This window comes from Ambystoma mexicanum, chromosome 8 (genome assembly GCF_040938575.1).
Source record: "Ambystoma mexicanum isolate Mex_15411 chromosome 8, UKY_AmexF1_1, whole genome shotgun sequence".
Classification (NCBI taxonomy): Eukaryota; Metazoa; Chordata; class Amphibia; order Caudata; family Ambystomatidae; genus Ambystoma; species Ambystoma mexicanum.
Genome location: NC_090929.1, coordinates 826,964,476 through 826,982,696, shown reverse-complemented (window position 1 = coordinate 826,982,696; position 18,221 = coordinate 826,964,476). Strand labels below are relative to the sequence as shown.

The 18,221-nt window shown below is 42.9% G+C and overlaps 1 protein-coding gene across 4 annotated transcripts in view; it reads left to right on the top strand.

The window, feature by feature from the left end:
- The window catches only part of LOC138472491 (cGMP-dependent protein kinase 2-like), a 2,724,950-nt gene that overhangs the window by 2,545,162 nt on the left and 161,567 nt on the right, over positions 1 to 18,221 (top strand). For all 4 annotated transcript variants that reach the window (XM_069610703.1, XM_069610701.1, XM_069610702.1 and 1 more), the window contains one exon: positions 1,811 to 1,873. In XM_069610703.1, the coding sequence (XP_069466804.1) occupies positions 1,811 to 1,873 (63 nt within the window). The remainder of the gene's footprint in view (positions 1 to 1,810; positions 1,874 to 18,221) is intronic.

Sequence of the window (18,221 nt, the reverse complement as noted above, 5' to 3'; positions counted from 1 at the left end):
AGCGCACGTGCCTGGCGCAGTCAATCGCACGCGGACACTCTGCGCCAGCCGCTTGCGACACTTTTCTGCGAAATTCTATGAATTACCCTGTATGTCTCTTGCTGCGCAATAGTGGGCTTGCGAGGGACTGCCTGCAGGCCAACCCTCGGAACGCCCACTTCTTCACAAGTTATTTCCCATTTCTGGTCTTCAGCCCCCTTCCCCAACCTCTGCGCACGCCAAGCCCACCCACTGCTCAGAGTCTCGCGCAAGGCCCTGGGTGGCTCGCGCAGGCGTGCCAGGCCAGTTTGAAATCCACGCAAGTCCAGGAAAAGTCCCACGCATTCGATTCCAGGAATCGACAGAGTTGTGCGTGCAGGCCGGGGGCAAGTAGCCTATTTTCTGAGCGAAAAATTCCATGAATTGGCCCCACAGTATTCTGAAATATCTGATGCTTTATTACCACCGACACATGTGTAACCAGGCCCATGTGTACAGTGTACAGTGTTATGAGCACTGCCTGAAATAAATCTTTATCTACTGGCAGGCAAATGTTGCCCAAATAAAAAATGAAAGACCCTGCATTTTGGTAAACATATATCCACCTCAAAGCATCAGTTTGGTCAGAGATGGCAGGTAATCAGAGCTTGTGACAAAAGGTGTATGGAATCTCTCCTCGCATTTGCCTTTGATATTTGCTGAATATAGGATAGTGTTGTCAAGGGCTACTGACTTCATGAAATCTCTCGATAACCCTTACTGCAGTGAACCATGACGTAGTGTTGAGTTGACTGCTGTTGTCCCAGCTTATGACAGGGACCTAGCTTCTTAAGTTTTACTTTTTTTTTTATTTATTGTTGTTTTAATCAAGAACAAATATTGATTTTTTCAACATTACAGCATATAAAAATTCTTTGATAAAATACATCATTTATACATACATAATATTTGATAAAGAAGAGTAAAAAATAAATTGATATATATTTTGACACAATTATTTAAAATCATGGAAATCAGACCGATTAACAGATTTTTCTTGCTTATTCATTTTTAAACCATAGAAAAAATTCAGAATAGCATATCTAACAGATTTCCTTAATTCCGTAGTAGACTCAATATATGATCCCTCAAATAAAGGTTTAAAGGACAAATTCCTTTGCGGAAGTAGTATTACACATTCTGCACATACGTGTCTTAAAGTTTCCGGAGCAGATTGACAGTATCGACAGGGCAGTGCTTCAAGTGGTAGAATTTTTCTTCTGCATAATATTTCATGTGTAGGCCATATGTTTAAACGAAAGCGCAGGAAATCATCCCTTTGGCGAGAATTTGGAAATAGCATTAAGTAAGGCTCCACTATATCGTAACGTTTTAAGTTGAATGGGTTATCCATGAATGCCTGATATGAGGTACAGGCATTCCTTGTCTTGATCCAATCAAATTTCCATAATCGCTTCTTAGTCGCATTAGGGTTGTTGATCAAAGTGAGATCTAAAGTAGAGAAAGTGGAAATACAAGGTATATTCTCAGCGACTGAAAAACGTATATATGTAGATTTGTGGGAAGGGTGGATTAGCAAACATTTGCACATTCATTATTGCAAAGTCTGAGCAAGGACATTTGCACTGGGGCTAATGCAATTACACATGCATAAACATTGTTTACTTTTCTGCAGATGTTTCCTTATCCTGCCCGCACTCACTTCATTGCTCACAAGAAACTCAACAAAAATGTACTTCTACTGTAAAACGGAGAACAAAATAAAGTGTTATTTACTGAAGTCTGTGCTCCGATTTGTCAATGCTTATTTTCCTTTTTCTCTGTACTCTAGGATTAACCCAGCGGAACGGCTTGGGAATCGAAAGAATGGCATAAGCGACATTAGGAAGCACAAGTATGTATTCAAATATAAGTTTTTCATGATGTAGCGTACATTTCAAAACTTTATATTGAGTATGTGTGTTCAATTTCCTAAACTCTGATTCTTGGAACTTTCATTTCACAGATGTTGAAATATATCCATCTTCTGGCCACACTGTAAGGTCGTGTTTCCACACATCTGCCCTACTGCATGATTGATAATAGTTTCACAACGTAAATTAACATATTAGTGTGTTTGGATTAGAAATGCTGTACATAGGACAGACAGGTAGGAGAGTCCTGTCCTGATTGTGGGCACATTTAAAAAAAGTTACAGAAAATATGTAACTAGTGGTAGGTCAGATGTAGGAAGGGTCAGGTGTAGAGAAATAAAAAAGGAAAAATGTAAAACAAAATTCCAAACATAAATATACTCTAAAATAGGCTTCGAGCCTGTTATTACATAGTGTCATGATTGCATAAGGTTTGGGTATGACGGGGAGTTATAGGGGAATTGTATAACATCTTTAATGAAGATTTCAGGAAAATGTTCTTGATGTATTGGAGGACAGAACAGTTAGCATAGTCCCAAAGGTCACTGGTGCAAAGGGCTCCAGGTTTAGCTCTATAAGCCTCTAGAGGGACACCAAACATGTGGCCGCCATTGCGACCAGAAATACAAGGTACCAAAACTCCAATACTTTTCTCCATCTAAGCCTTCCACAAATCAGTATGGGAAAATCTAATCCCAAAGTAATCAATTGTTTTAACTTGCTGCAACGGGACTCCATTTAGGACTATCTTGGAGCACAGGAGCTTTTGTTTTCCCAAGATCATGATTTTAGTTTCTTCCTCATTTCTAAAAGTGTGCTTTACATGACAATACTCTTCATAGCCCTGAAGTAGTTGCCAAAGACCATTCTCTGTTTCAGACAGGATTACTCTGTCAAACACAAAGGGTAAAATCGGGACTTGCTCAGAATCCTTCTTTGGGGGTCCCACCCCTGCGCCAAAACCGCAAGACAACATCATTAATACAAAGATGAAGTAGTGTCAATTGCAATGTATTCCGAGATCAGACCTCCAGGGCCCAGGGGTCCATGTTTTCTGACTTCAGGGTCTCCCATAATGATGTCCTGTAGACCAGATGAAACAGAGACTTAAGGTCCACCAACCTCATAAAAAATAATCCCTTTCGGAAAAAGACATTATTTAGAGCATTAAACAAAAGCCCTTTATGATGGTCACAGCCCCCGAGCCAATCCCGCCTGAGCTGATTTTGTAATGATGAAATTGGTTTACCACTACAGAATTCTGGCCTGGTGTTCTTGGGAACAGTTCTTTTCTGAGGCATCTACAAGGGGATTGGGTCTATAATTTTGCACAATCAACCCTCTTTCCCTCTTTGAATATAGGGACTATTTTCAAAATCTTGCAAGAGTGGGGGATTGCCAGTGTTATTAAAATTAAATTAAACCAAGAACACAGGGTAGGAACCCAGACCATCAGGTCGTATTTAAAAAGTTCTGATGGGACCTGATCTGGACATGCACCTGCCCCAAAGCCTTCGATGATTTTGAGATCCTTCCTGACCTCATCGAGAGAGAAGAATGGGACCTGGAAAGGGACACAATTATAAGTAGACTCCCCCAAATTGTCCCTCCGCTGATGTAATCCCAGATTCTTCCCTTCTACCAAACTGCCAGAATTGTGAATTACTTTCTCCAGCTGAAATTGCAGATATTCCTTGACTTATTCAGCCTTTTATTCCCCAGGTTACCAATGTCCAGAAACTCAGGCTAACCTGGGCCACACTTACAGGCTTTCATTGGTTGAGAAATATGGAATGGGCTTTGGGATTGGATTGAAAAAACCTCAGAATCTTAGACTCAGCCAGATAAATCAAGAGGAAGTGGTTCAATAATAGAGATGTAAATGATCGGCTTCTGCCTTGTGCCTTTCCACATTGTCCCAGGGGCACTTTCAAGGAAGGAGACGCACTGAAAAACCAATGGAAAATGGTGCACCTTTTGCTGACTTCACCTGAATGATTTGTGGCACGCCAGGGCAATTTTCCAACAATGCTTGTTTTTCCGGATGCAATAGCTCTGTCAGACCTCGGCCAGACATAACATAGGAACATTTCAGTTTCAGATTTCCCTATCCCTGTTAGAGGAATATTGTTTACTAAATGTATCCTTACTGTATATAGCATGAACAATGATTTCAATTTATAATTTAAATTGAAAATGCTCATTTGAATATTTACTACCTACAAATCCTTTTCAAATAGTCCTTGTCCAATGGAGCCGATATCTCCATAACTTAGAAATGTAACATTTGCAACACTGTGCTTGGGAAAACATAACATTTTTCAAACGTTCACTACATCACAAATAGGAAACGTAACTGCCTTCTACATGCAGTCCAAGAATCACAGCTCCACCGATGATTACACGGTTGTGGCAATGTTACTTGTTGAAAAGGAAAGGTAGCCTGACAGAAATTATATGAAACTCCTTCTGCAGCCAAGAATATGTTCTGCTCAAGCTTGCAGCAAACGCTCACACCGGCCCACAGATTTCCATATGGCCGTTCCAGAAGACCTGTTGTTCCCTGCAAAATATTCCCACCTTCATCTGATTCTCAAGCTGAAGTTTGAGTGTTTTGGCCCTGTCTAACATTTCAAGTACCTAAAGAGGTCTGATCGATGGATCTCAAGCTTCAAACTTCCCAAAAATGTTTGGGGGCTCTCCAAACGGCACAACTCACTTGCTTTCCTGTTAGAGGGAGATAAAGGTGGTGAGTCCACAATTAAAGAGAGGGACAATATGAATATGTGTTAGTAGGGTTTGGGAAATAGGGAGCTGGGTGGAGGGGAGGGAATGGGGTAGGGTGGGGGCATGGAAGAATCCCCCCATAACAGCAATAACTGGTCAAATCCAGGGTGACTAAAAGTGGTCTACCAATGCAGACTTCCAAATTAAAGTCGTTGAAACAATGTAAAACCATGTACATAATTTTCTCATAAAAACCCACAGTGCAAATATGCTATTTGTTCCCAATAATGATGTAATTCTCTGATATTGTTCTGATCTATGTGGATCCCTTATACCGTTTATGTGACATGCATCATTGTATTACAAAAAGTAAAGAAATATAAATATGAACGCACACAAGCCCATAATCAGTTCTTCTGCTGTCTGCTAGAGGATTTATATATGCATAACATTGCTCGTTTAAAAAAAGTCATCACAGCTGAGGTAACTTCTAATGTGTCTACCCATACACACATACTAAATAGATAAAAAGGGGTTGGCACTGCCCCAAATTATAATCCCTGAAGATTGGAGGTATTATGGTTCCTCTTAAGCGTGAGTATAATGGGCAGAAAAAAGGATGTTATGTTATTCTGTTTTTATACTGCAGCGAATCACCACAAGACATTGTTTCAAAGCACTGAATCCTTGTAAAAGGCATATTGGATCCTACCCATGGTTAACAGACTTTAGTTTGATTGGAAGAATAGAATGAGCACGGGTGTAGTAAGAGGGCTATACAGAGGGAAAGAAGTCTGCAGAAACAGGAAGGGAGTTAGGCAATTGTAATTGGTTATTTTTAACACGCTTAATACCCATAGGTTTCTAAGCGCAGACCCTGGGATTGAACCTGTGTTGCTCTGCGTCGTCTCGCTTTCAAGGCGAGTGCATTGCCCAAGAGCTATCCTCCCGAGTCCTCCAAGGCTGAATGCTTGTATTGGTATGGATGCATCTTTGTGCATTATATATTGACTATCTTTTAGACAAAGGTGACGCAGAAAGCAGCCCTACTGTGATGTGCTTTTTTTTCAGATTGCAGTAAGGTGTGATGTGCAGCATATTGCACAACAACTCAATGAGAACAATCGAAGAACGTGCACCTATCATCTCCCGTCACCTCTTCTCCCTTTTCAATCCCTCCTTCGAGTCAGGCACCTTCCTCTAAAGCCATAAAACAGCCAATTTCATCTCCATTATTAATGAACTTAGCACTGACCTGAAACATGCCTCTGTTTACAAACCTTTCACTCTCTTATACCATAACTCCTAGTCTTTGAGAAAGTGGTCTTTAACGTACTCATCAGCTATCACTAATCCCTACCAATCAGGTTTCCATAGCACAATCTAAACTGAAACAGCGCTCATCTATATCTCCAACATTCTAACCACTGCTCAACAATCTCACTTCTGCTCCTTTCTCATCCTACTTTATCACTCGTTTCCTTTGACACTATGGACCATTACTCCGTCCTCCAAACCTTCTCCTCCCTTGTCTTGAAGGACATGAACCAAAACTAGGTAGCCACTTATCTCTCTAACCACTCATTCTTTAAGTCATTGAAATCTAACACCCCCCCCCCATGCCCCTTCCAGTGTGAATTCCCTAAGGTTCTGTCCACAGCCAATTTGTCTTCACGCTCTATACCACCTCCCTAGTCCAACTCATCTCAACCTTTAGCATTTCAAACCACCTTTTTAATGATAACAGCAAGATCTTCTTCATCTTCCACACCTTAATCCCCAAAATGTCTAACAAATCACAAACTGCCTCACAGCTACTAATCATGGATTGACACTCATCTTTCTCCCGGCCTCCAATGCTAATCCCACTTCACTATCTCGTATCTCATTCCCTCCTGGCATATTTACACTCTCACCCAATGCAGACCACTGGTTTATGCCGCATTGTGATGCCCCCTCATCAATGGTTTAACTTTTATTTGCACCTGGACAAGGGCACTAAGCCAATCAGGTGGCTGGAACAGAGGGAGAGAATACACAATCCCCGTCTGTTGTCACAGCCACCAGAGGCCTCCCAGGTGGCGCTTTTTTTTTCTTTTTTAATTGTAGGGAGGCAACAGGGAGTCTCTCCCTTTTGCTTCCCCACCCCCTCCAATTACCTTTTGGAACCGGAGCATTGCACTCCGGTCCCAGTGCTCCTCCAGTCTGGCCACCACCATAGACATGGAAAAGGGACTTAGTGCCTTTTGCATATGGTGGCAGGCATCTTTTTTTTTATATATTTGTCATCGGGAGATTAGCTGAGCTAGCAGCGCGGATCACCCAATGAAAGATTGTAAAAGACATTTGCACCCCAGTCAAACCCTGGGGTGAGAATCACTTTCATGCCCTGCGAGGAGGGCGGACATGGCCTTTAAGGGTCCACAGCCCGAGATGAGACCCTCGCTTCTCTCAGGCCTGCCTTAGTTTGGGCTGTCAGGTCGTTAAAGCCATGTCTGCCCTCTTGACAGGGCATGAAAGCCATATTGTTTAACTTTAAAGATATACATCAAGTTGTACACCGTTTCAAGTGATGTATTCAAACATGGATTTGCTTACTTACAAATTGTTAGACATATGTCACAGTAGTACATTGGGCCTCATTGCACGGTAGGCGGTAACCATGGCGCTATTAGCGCCATGGTTGCCGCCGGTACCGTTCCGAGTCCGCTTGGTGGATGGCGGAATTACCGCCCTACTCCAAGGTGAGCGGGGGCGGTAAATCCCCATTCACCAAGGCCCTTCCCCATTCCAATTTTTGCCCCATAGGGCATAATGGGAATGAGGAAGGTGCTAATTACGGTACCGCAAATTGGGGTACCGTAATTAGCTCCGAGGTCCCTTTGCGGGTCCCGTCCTTAACGCCTGGAAAAACCAGGCATTAAGGGAGGACCCGCAAAGGGACCTCATAGTAAGGCGGCAAGGGTTTACCGTACCGGTGCCCTTACCGGTACCGGTAAACCCTTACCGCCTACCGTGTAATGAGGCCCATTGTATTAAAGAGTGTATCAAAAGATAGAAAAGCGTACTTGTTAGACATACATGACAGTTACACCTTGTATTATTCACCATATAGAAAGCAGTGGCATAACATGGAATGTGGGGGCCCCCTGTGATCCTGGCTCAGGGTGCCTGCCAAGGGTCTCAAAGAAACACAACACAGGCTGTGCCACAGAGCCCCAGGGCTGACTGGGCCGCACAGCAAAACGCAGATGACTGTGCTGCCGATGGGAGGCGCTGAGCAAGGCGTATATGTTTAAATCAAACTTTTCATCTTTCCCCTTGTGTAGGAACAAGGTTGTGGTGACATCTGGCACCCAAAAGTGCCAGCCACCACTGTTTGAACTAGTAACATTATTATGCACATGATAATGGTAGAGGGAGCTTTTTGGTGCTGTGACCATGGGCTGATCCTGAGGAGGTAACATTGTTATAAACTATTTAAGGTCAGTAGTAGCAGGTGAATATTTTTAGTGGAGCATCATTTGTATCCCCCACAAATTTGTTTGAGTGACCAAGTGTGGTGAGGGATCTCTAGTAATGTTGGAAGTATGGGTGGAATTTCCTCCTGAGAAAATGTTTAAAATAATGTTTCTAAATGGATTATTTCACAACAAAACGTTTGAAAAAAATTGAGTAAAAAGCCATAAAGTGGTTTTCATGGGTAACACATGAAAAATCCAGTAGCTGCTATTACACAAACAGTACATGTGATTATTTCACTTCATTTTCATGATGCTAATATCCATAACATACGCATGCATTGTTTCTGTAATTCACTTATATGAAGCTGCAGCCACAATCTATGCCAGTAAAGGTCACGCTAAATTACTTTAGTAAAGCGGGAGAGAACACCTATGCACCACTCAGGTGGTGATAGTGTGCAGTACACATGTGCTTTAACATTAACTGTAAATAAATGTTAATGAAGCTGGGTACACAATCTATGTCAGTATGGGGACTGCTAAATTACTTTCATGAAAAAGCAGACACAATATATGCCAGTATGGTGACTTTGTTTGCAGCTTCTTGAGAGGTTTACAATCCATGATAGTATCAGTCACCCTCCCACAAAAAACATACATTGATCTCCCCTGCATGTAGGGGCAGCACCAGGGCCTTTGAACCTTTTAAGTTGTAACTGGCACAGGGCCTCAGGCGGGCCCAAAACAGCTGTCCCATGTTGGAAGTCTTATGGCACAACAACATAGTCCTTTAATTCAGGACATTAAGTGTGCCCTTTGAAGCACACACTTTACAGGCTGTCTCTGCTAGCAGACTTATCCATTCCATCCCTCGTGCCTTTTGAAGCATTCAACAACTTTATCACTGACATCTGGGGATCAGCCAAACGGGTTACCTGGGTGTGGTCTACAGGAAGAGATGGTAGCAGGAGTTTTGTTAGTAGGAGTTGTGAGTGGATTGAAAATGGCCATGGCAATGTCTTTCAGCAGGCAGATGGCCTCATTATGAGTCAGGCGTTAAGGGTTTTACGGCGCCTTATACGGCGCCGACCCTTAACGCCTGATTACAAGGTCCCTTTGCGGGATGGTGATTTTAACGCCTGCTTTTTGCAGGCGTTAAAAACCATGCTGCAAAGGGACCTTGGTGCTAAGTACGGTGCCGCAATTTGTGGCACCGTACTTAGCGCCTTCCCCATTCCCATTATGGCCTATGGGGCAAAAATGGGAATGGGGAAGGGCCATGGCGGAAGGGGGAATTACCACTCCGCCAACCTCGGTTAGGGTGGTAATTCCCCATTCCGCCATGGCGGAGTCGGAAAGTTACCGGCATGGACCATGGTGCTATTAGCACCATGGTCCATCTGCCAGGGTCGTAATGAGGCCCAGAGTGTTTGGATTTTGGGCGACCCTTGGGTGCACTGGGTGTAGGTGTATGCTGAGCATTGTTGAATAGACAGAAATCATGGATTTCGTGAATTGGAAGTGTTCTGGTACAGAGTGCGTGGCATGAAGTGGGTGCAATTGCTCTCATTTTGTGCAAATATGGTTCAATTGAAGCATCTGGGAATTATTATCATTCATTGTGATGGGAACAGTTTGCGGGACGTGACTGGAATCTCATTGTAGTTGCAATGAAGGAGACATTGGGAAAGTTGAAGGAAATGTTCCCTTGTTCCAAAATATTTTTTTTCTCAAATTGCCCAGAGACAGATGTGGATGCGTTCCAGTTCATTTGGTCCGCAAATGAAAAAACAGAGACGTAATGTCAATAGAGCCGTTTGTGGTTTTGTTCTCAATGTTAGCATGACATTGTTTCATAATGATAACATTGCATTTGATACGGCCAACATTTTTTGGCGAGATGGAGTCCATCTAACTGATGTGGGTAATCAGATTTTTGTGGAAAACATTCAAAATGCTTTGAAGCAGTTTCTTTGAAAGTCAGAAGAAATAATGACAATCAGTGAAATGTTTTCTTTCTTCAGTTTGTAAAAGCAAAAATTAAAAAAAATATATAAAAGCCCAAAACCCCCAAAACTTTCTTTTAAGGGCCACCTTTTTTGAGCAGAAAACATTTGCAACGATCGCAATCGGCCACACCTGGAATTTTTTACATTGTCTATCGACTACTGTGCTGTCCGCAGACTGTGCAGGTTGTGCTGGGGCTGTGATTCTTTTCTTCACGTCTATTTTTTAACTGTGAAAGGTGGCTCCTAAAGGATATTTTTTTATGTTGTATTTTGTTGTCATTTTTTCTCAGGAAAAGGAATGTAGGGGAGGGAAGGGGGGAAGGGCACCAACAACGGGTAAACCGGGGAAGGTGGAGAGAGAAAGATGTTGGACGGGCCTTAATCAGGTATGTGGCAGTGTTTCTCATGCTACTTGACCGCAGCCTTGAAAGCACTCTGAAACTGCTCCCCCCGCATATCAGTGCTCCACAGAACATGCATAGCACTGTGACCCTTGAAAGGTAAGGGTTCACAGTGTTTTGTATGGCCTGTGAAGCCGTCGATGGGGTCCTCTGCCCCAAAGGAGTATCCTTTGTGGTGACAGGAGCAGATGAAGATGATGGGTTGGAGGAAGTCAATCTGCTCTTACCTGAGAATGGTATTGCCTTTCTGAGAGCACTCCGGTGGGCCAGTTTTGTGTGGCGCCTCATGGAAATAGTCCCGTAGAAATACAAGCCAGTTTCCCGCGATTGAGTACAATTTTGCACTCGGTGCATCGAACCTTGCTTGTATGTGCCTTTGGGACATTTCCAACAGTGGTGAAAAATTGGCACACCCAAGGCTCACTGTGAGTACTGGTGACAGGGACTTCCTGCACTTCATCCTCTTATTCTTCTTGATCCTCCTCTGTATCACTGTGCCTGTTTCCCTCTTGAGGCCCTCCAGGTTGTTGAGGTGGTGGTGGTGGTGGGGGTACTAGGGAAGCAAAGATGGCCATAGGAGATGCCATTGAAGTAGGTTTTCAGAGATTTCCAAAGCAGGTGTTCTCCAGATGCTCCCTCCTGGACAGCCATATTGAGATTGAGGAAAAGAAATGGGTGGGCCCCTCTAGAGGGACCGTCTGCGGACAGTTGTGCTGACCGGGGACTACCAAGTCGAAAATAGGTGCTCGAAAGTTATAAAAAACTGCCAGATCAACGTAGAATGGGCCTGCAAACTGTGCAAGGGTCACGTTTCTGCTTGAAACACCCTACATTGGCTGGAAAAGCACATTTAACTGTTTGCGGTCTTGGACGCCATTCGTGGACACCACCACTATGGCACAAAGGCGTGGTCACAGGATGACATCACTGGACGTCTGCGGCCCACACATCCATCCCCGGAATGCAGGCGGGAATTTCAGCACGCATGCATCGGGTGTTCATAGAACAGGCGCAGTGACCGCAAACTAATTAAAAGTGCATCATGGGGGCACAGACATGTCGGGACATGGTGCGTGTCCGGGGACACCTCCATTTCGAGTGCAGGCACCCCAGACAGTTGCGCGGTCCGCAGACTCATAATCGGACTTTTGAAAAACACAAGGGAATACCATACAACAGTAAAGGAAGCATTTGTAGTAAAAAATATATATTTACTTAAGAAAGGGATGGGGTATCGATATGGGAAACATAAATGGGAGAATTAGGCATTTGTGTAGAATAATCATGAGGGGAGGAGGGGACTGAGGTTTCATCAAATTGTCTTTGAAGAACATGTTCAGAATTGGCTGGTTATGACTGCTGAGGACAAGGGGTGCAGGTGCAATTGTGACAGTGAAAAGGAATATTTTTAATCGGGTGGTTGTTCAAGTATTGTACAAGTTCAATTAACATTACTAGTTAGTGTATCCAATTTTGTTGACACATTCTTGATTTGACTATTTACATTTGGGGATGCGACTTCTGTTTCTGATTGTGGAAACTGAAAATGATGAACCTGCGGCGTGCTTTCGGTATGAACATTATGCACTGTAAGAGAAATAGAAATAATTATTTTAGTACGGTTTGTACAAAGTACATTATTTGTTGACAGTAAAATATGTACAGAATACCATTGGATATGTTATCGTCGCTCATTTCATCTCTTGGGAAGTTCTCTTCCAACCATTCTAGTGTGCCTGCCATTTCTGTGAGAAAGAAAAGGGCTTCTGTTTTACATATATTTATGTAATGAGAGCTAATGAAGGAAAAATAAATGCAGTGCACTTACTATTTAATAAGAATGTGTTGTCCAGTAAGCAGCTGCTGTTTTCAATCTGTACCCAGAGTTGTACTAGGGAGAGTATATGAAGTTTATAGTTATGGTTTGTGATTAGTGCATTGCATTGCAATGTGTGTTACCTAAAAAAAAAAGATATACTTACATGTCGTAAACAATATTTATGATTTTAAGTACATCTGTTTGTTGGGTAATGGTTCTGTCTTTTTTGGGTGTCCCCTATGATTCTAAGACTTGCCAATGTCGTCCACCATCCATGGACTACAGCACTGTTCAATACTTCCATTGCTGTAACATTGGGGGGAATACAATATAAGGGACTTGTAGCAGAGGAAAGGTGCACTAGCATAAACCTAAGAAATTCAGTGAAAAAACTTTGTTAAAGGGACGTTATGGTTACAAATAAACCGAAAAACGTAGAAAATTCGCCAGTTATGGTAAGCTAAGCAACCATAACTCGCGCCACCACCGTGCATTGCTAACACTAACAAACAGAACATGAAATATGACATCACAAATGTCATTGATGACATCACTGATGACATCTCATATTACATTAATTTAATAAACAGTCCCTACAAGGGGTTGAGTTTAATATGTTTGAAACAAGATGTTGGGGGTGATTGGAAGACTCAAAATGAACTACTTAATGCATTAAAGAATGTACTCATGTAAACAAATCATTACATTCTAGCGGTGTTGTTAATAGAGGAATCTAATCATACATATATATAGGCAATGGTTGCAGCATCCACCATAGAAGTACAATATTTTTAATCTGGTAATTTCCGATAGTAAAATAATAAATGCTACTTTATGAGAGTTTTGAGTAATGTTAAACATGAAAGAAATAGGTAACTATTGAAAACTTGAAAAGAGTTTGGTTGTAGAAGTGCACTCTGTGTTTTTTTTCAGTAAGTACATAAATCGAATAATTATGAGAATGTCAATCTATTCCCGGGTGCACCCTGTTAGATCTGTGCTACCAGATCTGATATAGAAAAAGAAGAAAACGGTGCCTCAACGGATCTCGAGATACAAACAGGGGCTCGGCCTTTAACAACCCAACGAGTTGTGACACATTTTCATTAGTTCATTATTATTCCCATCAACGTTCAAAGAAATTACACAAAATAAATTAAAAAATAAATCATTATTTGTAAAGTAATCAAAATCTTGTTATCACAGTACAAGATGAATTAGTTCAGGTAAAAGTGCACAAACATGTGAATCAGATTACATTCAATAATTAGATAAAGTCACCATCAACAAATTTCTTCTAACACAAATCATTAATGATACTTAATTAGATCAATAGAGATTAAATCTGCTTATATTTTAACACATTTTATCCTGATATCTAGAAAGGGGATTGACAGCTGAACGTATTCAGTATTATTCCTCCTATCTCATACTATGCGTTTCGGGCGTGGTGTGCCCTTCTTCTATTGAAAACTTACCACACACTTGTGTTAGTAGAAATACATATAAAAACACACAATGCATACCAATCAGAGGCACATACAGGGACGCTAAAGTTAGGAAGAAAGAAAGAACAGCACCAAAAAATGACAAAATAACATTAGAGTTAATCATCATGTAAACAAATTAATTATGTGTTTGAGGTCTGCTTATTGCCCCATGTATGTGCACTATGAGCTGAGATCAAATTCTAAGGAAAGTACTTTAAGAACATATAAAAAGGTTAATGTGTAGATATATAGCACCTTTTACATTTTGGAAATTCTCATTGTCAGTAAAAACAAAAAACTAGCCTAATCATGTCAGTAAACAAAAACAAGTGGCCCAGATATGTGATGTCATCAATTACATTTTTGATGGCATCTTTCATGTCTTGGGTGTTAGTCTTAGAAGTGCACAGTGGTGGCGCAAGTTATGGTTCCTTAGTTTACCATAACTGGTGAATTTCTGAGGTTTTGCGGTTTTACTTGTAAATATAATGTCCCTTTAACAATGTTTTTCACTGAAAAATATATATATATATGTATATGGCGTAGTACAATTTTACACATTTCAGGAGTGTCTACTGGTTGAAAGTATTGAATTGAATTGAAATTTAATTTATATCGCGCTCATGCACAGGTGTTTCAGAGCACATAAACATACTAAACATACTAAAGAAAACATACTAAAGACAATGCAGTGACTGAAATCATACTGGTATATATTTATGCGGTGTTACAAAGGCATGGTATTACAAGTATGACAGACACACATGATGTAGTTCAAGGATGTTTATTGAACTATCATCTAAACCTAACTAACGATGGGAGCAAACTATGACCATCAAAATAAAAGAAAACACTATCCTAGTGATGTCTTGTCAAATAAAAGGGCCTATAATAAAAATCCTTTGCCAAACCTTACTCTAAAGAACAAAAGGGTGTGGGGTGTTGCACTGTATAATGGAAACAGTGTAAGATAAACAAAAGGTCCATGTGGTATGGTAGTTCAGGATTGCTGAACTATAGATTCCCCTTACCCACATTTTAGCACGGGAAAATGCAGTACAATATGGCACTTGACTTCTCTGTCAGGAGGAGACAGTCTTTAGGATACATCAGAGTGTTTCAGCATAGCATCTATATATACTTTATCAAATCTCTTTCTTCCACAGTGCCTGGATCAACACACCAGAAATAATACAACAAACCTTGTCTGTTACCCTAGCCTGACCACTTCGTTCCTCTTCATCTGATCTCAAAGTTCAATCATATCACAAAAGTAAAAATCCAATCTCAGTGGTCCAATTCGCAAGATACTTTCCGGCAGAGATCTTTCAACTCGGCACCCACATGGTGCCGGACCAATCTGCTACTTAGTATCGAAAGTTCATTTAATAAAGGTTCAAAGAAAACATTTATCTTTCTCCTTTTACTCGCATCTTTCATCAAACGCCTTCTGGAACACTTTTGTTGCCGCCAACAACCTTTGCTCATAGGCAGCACGGTGCACACAGTTGGCTTCAACTCACTGGCTGTATGCAAGGTTCGGCTTGCAACTTTGATCATGGAGTCGAGGGTGATACCACGGCAGCTGCGCTTCTTCCCTGGCTCATCCAGTCAGATATGATATGGCATTTATAACGCGCCTATGCACAAGTGTTTCAAGGAGCGACAAGGCACGGGAGGGGAACAAAGGGAGGACAGACAACGATTCTACTAGGCCAGGTGTCATTCAGATCATGCAAGTGCATGGGAAGGGGCAGGGACAGTGCAGTACATGAGAATAGATAATAACAATAAGTAAAGTAACGCCCAGCATGCGGCAAGTGCAGGGGTAAGTGCAGACATCAGGTGTCAAGGGCTGGTAGAGAGTCTGTAGGGATACAGAGACAGTCCCCAAGTGCGGGGGTTGCCAGGTGGGCAGTGCAGGTGTGTGCCGCTGGCGGGGGAGGGACCTGGGCCCGAGATCAGAGGGTGTCCAGGTAGCACGTGCAATTCCGGTTACAGCCAGGAGGTCAGCAGAGGAGAGGAGGAGAAAAAGCAGAAGCAAAGAGAAAGGTTTTGAGGTGCTTCCGGAACTGGAGATGGTTCTCCTCAAGTTAAGGGAGGCTGTTCCAGAGGGAGGCACCAGCCGAAGAAAGAGATCTACCACCAGCTCGTTGCTTGGAGAAGCGACTAACCCTGAGGGAGTTGGAGCTGGATGAGTGAAGTGCTCGAGAAGGAAGTTATTTAGGAAGAGAGAGTTGAAGATTTTGGGGCTCCAGGCCCCAGAAGGCCTTGTGGACGATGCAGAGGGTTTTGAACTTAATCCTCGCAGCCACTGGAAGCCAGTGCAGAAATTTCAGTCCTGGAGAGATATGATCCCTGGGCTTGAGGCCAAGGACAAGTCTCGCAGTCCTGTTCTGGATAAGTAGCAGAGGGTGGAGAGTAGAAGCAGGCAGATTTAGAAAGAGGCTGTTGCAATAGCCCAGCCTAGAAAGGACCAGAGCTCTTGAGACAGTGAGATTCTGGGGGGAGGAGAGGAAAGGTTGAATACCTCTGTGGAGGTGCAGCTGTTAGTGTTACTTATTAGAGATGTCAGAGATGTGACGAGAGAAGGAGAGTGTGGAGTCGAAGATGACCCCAAGATTTTTAGCCTTGCAGGTGGGAGCAAGAAGAGGGCCAATAGAGGCTGGCCAGAGAGCTACACGAAAGGAGGGATCAGGTGTGCCGATGAGGAGAATCTCAGTCTTACTGGCATTACGGCAGAGGTCATTGGCGGCAAACCACTTCTGGATAGCAGACAGACAGTCAGAGATGAGGTAAGGAGCCGAGGAGGCCGAGGGGAGCCTGAAAATGAGCTGGGTGTCATCCGCATATCATTGAAAGTTGGGGCAGAGAGCAGCGATGCGGTGGGCAAGGAGTTCCAGGTATTGGTTGAACAGCCAGGGAGAGAGGTTAGACCCCTGGGGGACACCACAGGTAGAGAAAAAGATAGCGCAGAGGAAGGATCCAAGTTGGACCTGGGAGGGTCGGTCAGAAAGGAAAGAAGTCTGGCCAGTGATACCCAGTTATCACGTAGAACGTTGAGCAGGATGGCATAGTTGACAGTGTCAAAGGCAGAAGAGAGATCAAGCCGAGGACGCAGGGGGTGTTAGAGTCCAAGTTGGAGAGCAGGGAGGAGGCCCCTGGTATCTAAGAGGCACCTTACAGGAACTGAAGGCCTTCCCTCTTCACCACACACGTGATGTTTCTGAGTCTTCAACAGCCCTGCAATTGTTTGTCATACAGGTCAAGGGTACTTCTCTACTTGGTTTCTCACTGTAACTTTTTGGCTGCCTTCCTCGATTCAGCTGTGGCCATGGATAGCTTTCCCCTTCTCTGGCTCTGCTTTGATCCTCACCTCGCTCTCCACCCTGCTGCTCATAGTGTGCTCTCATACTCTGCCTTTTACCCGTGCGGGGAAGGGTAACAGGAATCAGGAGTGAGTTGTTAAGGTTAATTGCCTGACTCTACCTGACTCTGATGTTGGGACATGCTGCACGGAAGGGCTTGGTGTAAGTCTATCTTCTCCCCGAGTGCTCAGTCCCTGTAGTTGTGTTCGTGTAGGGAAGGGGGTGGGGGAATAACACATTTCTCAATTGCGTGTCCCACTCCCACTCCTCAGGGACCCCTCATCCAGGAGATCCACCTGCACTGGTCCACCCCCAGGAACTTGATCCAAAAGCGATGGCCGTGTCCTGGCTACCTGGATGACAGATCCCAAGGGATTAATCAGTGAGCGACCCTTTGGTTTCTCACAGTGGTAACTTAAAACGTAGATGTGCCTAAACACTTCTTCCAGGAAGTGGTGTCCCCACAACCCAGCATGTCTCTGTGGGTGACCTCTCACCTATCAGGTAGTTACACCAGCATCACAGATCAACAGCACTTTGAAGGAGTAGTTTTGCTTCCGCTTACGAAACATTTGTCCTCTAGCAGGGGGTAGCACCAAATGAATACAGGTTCCATTGATATTCCCAATGACAGAAAAAACAGCCATTGCATTCAATTCTTCATATACTTGTAAAAACTCTAGTTCTGTAAATGGGAAATAAATGGAGGTATTTATGTGTCACAATGTGACATTCGACACAGCAGTCAAAACCTTGGATAACATCCTTTTGAGACACGCCAGATGCTTTTAAAACAGTTCATTGGTAGGAGCCTGTTGAGCAGAAATGTGGCACGGATAACATTTTGACTAATGGAGAAACAGCTGTTGTGATTTTACTGCTTGGACGCAGGTCTGTCAAGCAGGGTACATTATAGCTTCTGTAAATAGCCTGAACAGTTTAAGTGCTTCATTTCATTGTCTGCCATTCCAAAACGATTAAATCACCAATGGTTGATATTTTTGGGTGCTCCCCCTAAGGCACCTTACATGTACATACGTGCCCGTCAAAG